The sequence below is a fragment of the Gekko japonicus genome, unplaced genomic scaffold (genome assembly GCF_001447785.1).
Source record: "Gekko japonicus isolate JY-2015 unplaced genomic scaffold, Gekko_japonicus_V1.1 scaffold2152, whole genome shotgun sequence".
In the NCBI taxonomy this organism is placed as follows: domain Eukaryota; kingdom Metazoa; phylum Chordata; class Lepidosauria; order Squamata; family Gekkonidae; genus Gekko; species Gekko japonicus.
In genome coordinates, this window is record NW_015164258.1 from 227,225 (window position 1) to 234,433 (window position 7,209).

General features: G+C 48.3%; 1 protein-coding gene across 1 annotated transcript in view; it reads left to right on the top strand.

The window, feature by feature from the left end:
- ULK1 (unc-51 like autophagy activating kinase 1) overlaps positions 1-7,209 on the top strand; it is a 156,122-nt gene that overhangs the window by 144,517 nt on the left and 4,396 nt on the right. The window contains 4 exon segments of the mRNA XM_015408703.1: positions 1,494-1,632; positions 1,635-1,668; positions 2,945-3,063; positions 6,097-6,254. Coding sequence (XP_015264189.1) covers positions 1,494-1,632; positions 1,635-1,668; positions 2,945-3,063; positions 6,097-6,254 — 450 coding nt within the window.

Consider the following 7,209-nt stretch of genomic DNA (forward strand, 5'->3'; position numbering starts at 1 on the left):
GTGGGAAAAAACGGGGGAGGCATTAAATGGCCCCCCCATGCCTCCCCCAGCCTGTCCAAGGGCTGGCTTGCCCAGGCTCCCTGCAGCCGCAGGGTGCCCAGGCAAGCCAAAGGAAGGCACAGGGTGTGGCCTAATATGCTAATGAGTGACACTGTTGTGGTGTGGCCTAATATGCTAATGAGTTTTTGCTGTTGAGTGTGGCCTGTTATGAGTTCCTGCTGGGCTTTTTCTACAAAAAAAGCCCTGTGGATATCTATGGCTGAAGATGCTCAGCAACTACTTCTGGGAAACGGGCTCTGAAGGAACTGTGGCTCCTAAGGAGACTGTCTGCTCCCCCCTCTGAGGACGGCAGAGAAAACTCTGCCCCCCCCCCCAACGAGATCCTCTAGCTGTGTTGCCGAGATGAGTTCAGTTTGGGCTCTTAAAAAAAAAAAAGATCTCTTGTTTACACCTTTGGAGGAACACAGAAAAAGGAGGTGAAACCTCTGGATGGCAAGGAGAAAGAGATTTGCAAAGCACTAGAGGTTATAAACGTTTATAAAGCAAACAGTAAATAATATATAAAAAGAAATAGGGATAATGTGAATGTGAAATGTACTGATTAGGCGAGAAATATCCAAACGTATATGGTATACGTCGTCAGCATGAGTAATAAACACCACTTGAGACAGAAATATGAATTATAGCGCACGAAAGCCAAGCATTGTACAGCAGAGGTGTCGAACTCATTTGTTACGAGGGCCGGATCGGACATAAATGTCACTTTGTCGGGCCGGGCCCTGTGTGCCATAAAACGTAATGCTGGGTAGTGGAGACAGAAACCGTATAAAGGACAGAACTGGTAAGATCCGAGTTGGCGTGTCCTCACTGCAAGGCCCCATGGGCTGGGAGGGGGTGCAAAGGAAAACCCACATGAGCGGACTGGGGAGCCAGCAGTGCAGCCCTGGGCAGATGCTTCCATGCTGCTTGACTGCTGCAGACAAGGTTGTTCCGCCATGCTGAACCTACAATCGGAGTGGCTCCATCCACTCCCCCTTCCCTGATTAGTCTCCTGTTCCCTCCCTTGCAGTAGTTGCTCACGGGCCAGATAAGAGCCCTGGATGGACCAGTTCCATCCCCCGGGGCTTCTGTCTGTCACCCCTGTTGTGCAGAGACATAAATTTGTAATGCTCAAAAAACAGAGAGATGAGTAGTGTTCAAAAGCATTAACAATAATGCACAAGAAAAACCCCAGCAGTGACGGAATGCCGGCTAATATCCCATTCTGAAATCTTCTTCTTCAAACGGTGACCTTGAGCCTTGTAGCTTATAGTCAAATGGAGCAGAAAAGGCCCTGTGTTCAATGCAGTTGTCAGTCATATTAACAGCCAACATGATGGCAACCCAAATCTAGATGTTTTTTCCCCCCTTGTGTGGATCGGCAGCCGCTTGATCTTTGCAAGCCAAAGCAGGCCTTTCATGCCCCCCTCTCTCTGGTCTTCTCCCCGGCACAGCAAGAGCACACGGACATCTTGCGCAGCTTGCGGTTCACCCTGGCCTTCGTCCACTACGTGATGGAGATAGCGGCCATCAAAGGGAGCACGAGCGAGATGAACAGCTCGGTGGCCTCTGAGTACCAGCTGCCGGAGAGCGTCCCGACCAGATCAGCCAGCTGAGCAAAGAGTGGAGGTAAAGACCAGGCACAGTCAGAATGCTGGCAGAAAGCTGGGCCGGCCGGCCTCCTGAGGCTCAGGGTTTCCTGTGCAGTTGACGGAACCCTCCGCCTGAGAGGGGAGGTTTTCTGATTTCCTTGGATCTTCCTGGCTGCTTCCTCTGCACTCCAGGAATCGACCAACCCGTGTCCTCCTCTGCTCTGGGCTTGCTGGGGTTTAAATAACTCCAGCAAGTATTGACAGGCCCCATCCACTTCCTTGCGAGCGATCCAGGCTTACTCCCACTGCCCCTCGTTGCCATGATAGCCAAGGGAATATCTGACACTCCAAGCCCTGGCTATGGACTTGTTATCAAGTCACAAGCGGCTCGTGGAGACCCCAGGGCCATGGGGTTTTCAAGCAGAGGTGGTTTGCCATTCCCTTTCTCTGCCCTGCAACCCCAGACTTCCTTGGTGGTTTCTACTAAATAGGGCCAACCTTGCTTAGCTTCTGAACTCTGATGAGATTGAGCTAGTCAGTTCATGGTAAGTCTGGGTTTACCGTAAACCAGCTTTATAGCCGTTCCAAGGCACACATGAAGTTCCTGGGCTACAGCAGCTTCCTGGTTCTCTTCAGTTTTCATGAGTGTTCCCTGTCACAGCTTTATATATCTGGAGCATCCCTCAAGGTAATCTTAACACGATGCTTCGCGTGTGCCTTAAAGCCCCGTGTGCAAAACAGAGGTATTATATCTGGATGTCACTCTTTGTGGTGAAAATGGAGTTTGTCCTTTGAGAGAGTTTGGTGGGAATGTTTCTCTTCTTGGCAGTAAACAGAATAAAACAGCACATGCACATTTACTCTTTTTGGTAACATACACAGTTTCCAGAATTTGGGTTGTCGTGATTCAAGATGACAGTAGTTTTCTTTTGTGCAAAGGTACCCATAATAGCCCAGCTCATTAGAAGAAGAGACTGGATTTATACCCCACCCTTCACTTGAAGTCTCAGAGCGGCTTATAAACTCCTTTCCCTTCCCCTCCCCACAACAGACACCCTGTGAGGGGGGTGGGGCTGAGAGAACTCTGACACAAACGGCTCTTTTTCAAGGACAGCTGTGCCAGAGCTTGTGACTGACCCAAGGTCACATCAGCAAGTGCAAGTGGAGGAGTGGGGAATCAAACCCGGTTCTCCCAGATTAGAGTCCGCACACTGAACCACTACACCAAACTGGCTCTCATACTGTTGTGTGGAGAACTGCTGTGCTGTGGGTGTTGTGACGCATCCATTCACTGGTTTGCTCTCTTTTCCCAGCTATGCCGAACAGCTGGTGTTGTACCTGAAGGTAGCGGAACTCTTATCCTCGGGCCTCCAGATGGCCATTGACCAGATCCGGGCAGGCAAGCTGTGTCTCTCCTCCACGGTCAAGCAAGGTAAGGGCCAGCCCATGAGGGGGAAGTGACCTTGACAAGCAGAGAGACTGGAGGGATATTTCGGTTTGCCCCAGGAGTCAGCCTGTTGTGTTCCCATACGCTTTGGCCGCTGCGGTGCAAAGGGACCAATCAGCGAATGGTGTCTTAGGGTCGGATTTGGGGAGACTCGCCTGAGAATCAAATAAAGTAGTCAATTATGTTAATGAATTGCTAGGCAGGGAAATACCTCTTGAACCCAAATTAATTCTTCAGGGTTTTCTTAGAGGTTGTGCAGACGATTCAGATTTTGAATTAGTACTAAGTTTACCTACAGCAGCAAGGATGGAAAAAAACAAGAGTCCAGTAGCACCTTAAAGGCTAACAAAATACGTGGCAGTCTGTGCTCCCTCTAAGCTGAGTTACTGTGAGCTAACTCACAGTTTTTTAGCCTCCGGCTCCCACATTTTTGTCTTAGCTCAGGAAGGACGGCTCCAGAGCAAACCTGTTTATGCAGGAGCCGAATCGCTCGCTCACAACTTTAATGCCAGTAGCTCACAAAGTGGGATTTTTGCTCACAAGACTCCACAGCTTAGAGGGAGCATTGGGTATGAGCTTTTGTGAGTACCCTGCCACATATTTTGTTAGTCTTCAAGGTGCTACTGGACTCCTGCTCTTTTCCACTGCTACAGTGTGAATGGTTGTGTGTGTGTATATGAATATTGTTGTAGACCACCGAAATGATTGCATCTTAATTTCGTTGTACTATGTACAATGACAATAAAGTATATTACTGTTACAGACAGACTTAACACAGCTACCCATCTTGATCTAGCAGCAAGGATGGTTATTGCAATAAACTGGAAAAATCCAGAATCACCAACTGTCAGTGAGTGGTTTAACGAGACCTGGCTTCTTGCACTATTATCTAAATTAATATACAATCAAAGTAGGAGTTGCTGGGAACGTAATTACTCTGCCAACAGGAGGAACTTTATGGAACCTGATTTATTTACTAAATATCGGACATTATTCACTTGTTTCTGGAATGAAAAAAATACGATAAGATATACCCACTTGCTTATTACAATTTCTTATGAAAGTACTGGGGAATTTGTGTACATATGTGTATATGTATGAGTAAATGTAATGAGTGTATGTTTGTATTGAAATAAAAGGCATTGTGCTGCTGCCGCCATGGCATGATTCTCCCACAATCCAGTTTTGAACAGGCGAAAAGCCGCAGCCATGTATCCAGGTTTTGCAGAAGCCCATTTGCAAAAAAGGCAGCAAAAAAGTATCATCCATGTATCCAGGTTTTGCAGAAGCCCATTTGCAAAAAAGGCAGCAAAAAAAGTATCATCCATGTATCCAGGTTTTGCAGAAGCCCATTTGCAAAAAAGGCAGCAAAAAAAGTATCATCCATGTATCCAGGTTTTGCAAAAGCCCATTTGCAAAAAAGGCAGCAAAAAAGTATCACCGACTACCCCACATGCTCCTTGGGACTCAGTGACTACCAGTGCAGTCCTAAACAGAGGTACGCCATTCTAAGTCCATTGATGCCAATGGGGTTAGAAGAGTGTAACTCTGTTTAGGATTGCGCTGGCAGTCCGCGTGATCAAGCTGCCCCCGTACCTGCTCTTCTTTTCCCAAATTAGCAATCATCCCCTGATTTTTGTTGTTGTTGTTGTTGCATTTTTTTCTGTTTGGTTTTTGCTGACTTGGAATGCCACCACAGGTCTCCACACGACCTCAGACTGTTGGCTTGACAAAAACAAAAAAAACCCCAACAAATTGCCTCATTGGGATGTTTTTGCACTTAGCGACGCATGAGAACTTAACGATAATTGATGTGGATGCAGCTTAATAATTGCATGTTGTGCCTCCGCTATTAAGTAAAGTGCCGTTCCTTGGCCGGCTGGCTCACTCGTTTTGTGGCAGAGGTGACTCAGGAGGGAAGTTGAGAAAAACAAAAGAGTCCAGAGGAGGGGGGAAAATGACATTTGTATCTATGCTCATATACAAGCTAGTTTCCTATCTGTTAGATAACAGTAGGCAGAGAGTTAGAGTTCCTGAGTAACTGGATCTGACAGCTAATCAGCACATTTTCCAGTGAGTCGTCTGAGCCAGTCCGCAAGCCCTTTGCCCTTGCCGACCCCCCAGGAGTCCTCAGACCCCAGTTCAGAAAATACTGTATAATTAACAACTTGGTAAGAAGAAGAAGAGCTGCGGTGGCTCAAGTGGTTAAGACGCTGAACTGCAGGCTGTGGAAGGTCAGTAGTTCAGCAGTTCGAGACCCGGGTGCCGCATGACGGAGTGAGCTCCCGTCTCTAGTTCCAGCTCCTGCCAACCTAGCAGTTCGAAAGCAAGAAATTGCAAGTAGATAAATAGGTACCACTTCGGTGGGAAGGTAACAGCGTTCCATGCGCCTTGGTGTTTAGTCATGCCGGCCACATGACCACGGAAACATCTTTGGACAGCGCTGGCTCTTCGGCTTTGAAACGGAGATGAGCACCGCAACCCTAGAGTCGGATTCGACTGGCTTTCGAGCAATGGAAGCTTTACCTTTAAGAAGAAGAAGAGGAGCAGGAGGTGGTGGTTGGATTTATACACTGACCTTCACTACCCGGAGGTGTCTCAGAGCGGCTTACAATCTCCTTTCCCTTCCCCTCCCCACAACAGACACCCTGTGAAGTAGGTGGGGCTGAGCGAGCTCTCTTGAGAACTGCTCTTTCCAGAACAGCTCTGAGAGAACTTGTGACTGACCCAAGGTCATTCCAAGAACTGCATGTGGAGGAGTGGGCAGAATCAATCCCGGTTCTCCCAGATTAGAGTCCACACCAGACTGGCTCAAGATGAAGATCATTTACAGATTCAGGGATCCAGCAGGGGAAGAGAGGCATGGGACTGGGTTAAGGCTAGGGGTAGGGTCAGCCACAGGTCCAGATTCCTCCGGCATGGGTGCTTTATAAGCATGGGTGAGGAGCAGGCAGGAAATGGAGATTTGCCTAGCCGGCAGTGGCTGAATGACCCCCTTCCTCTACTTCCCCGTGCCAGTTGTGCGGAAGCTGAACGAGCTGTACAAATCCAGCGTGTCGTCTTGCCACTGCCTGAACATGCGGCTGCAGAGGTGGTTCTTGGATAAGCAGAAGCTCATGGACCGCATCAACAGCATCACTGCGGAGAAGCTCATCTTCAGCCATGCCGTGCAAATGGTAAGGCAGATGTTCTGGGAGGGGCCGTGGCTCAGCGGTAGAGCATCTGCTTGGCATGCAGAAGGCCCCAGGTTCAGTCCCCGGTATCTTCGGTTAAATGATCTGGCAGGAGGCGACGTGAAAGACCTCTGCCTGAGACCCCGGAGAACTGCTGCCAGTCAGAGTAGACAATACTGACCTTGATGGACTGGTGGTCTGATTCAGTAGAAGACAGCTGTTCTTGTTCTTAATGGCTGCTAGGGCATCAGGGGTGGAGATGGGTTGGATCTTGGGGTCTGGCTGTCTTGGTGCATGAGAGCCAAACTAAATGGGATGTTTTTTCTTCCCTGGTTCTGGGTTCCCACAAACTGACTCTCTTTTTCATATATATATATATACTAAAATTACAGCTAAACAATGACCATATATGCTAACAATTGATATCTTAAATCAAAGCTTTTCTCTTATTCAAGTTAAGAATAAAAATTCTATTCTGTCATTTCGATATGCAAAAAAAATTAAAATGATTGACCATGCAAGATTATATAATGTAGTATAAACGTTTCTTCTAGAGTTTAAGCTGTTTTCTGCCTTTCCTTCCTGTCTTTGTGCTTTTATCGTCTTGGGGTGGTTTGGGTGCTGCCTCTCCCAATTCTGATTCAGATTCTACTTCTGAGCTGCCATCTGCAGATGTTTCGTGACTTTCCAAGCCATGCGAACTGTCCTGTTCTCCTTCTGACTCTCGCTCATGATAGCCCCAATGGGCTGCATATGTCGCCTCTCAACAGGGTAGATAAGGCCATTTGGGGTTAGGGCAGGGGTCACTTCTTGCGGGAGTGCACAGGAGCAGAGCTCCGGCAGTAAAGGAGCCCAGGGGGTGGGCACATGCAACAAGCCCCACCCCCTGCTCCCAGCAGCCCTAAGTTGGGCCACGAGGAGCAAGAAGCAGTCAGGTAAGTTGCAGAGGCCCCCCCCC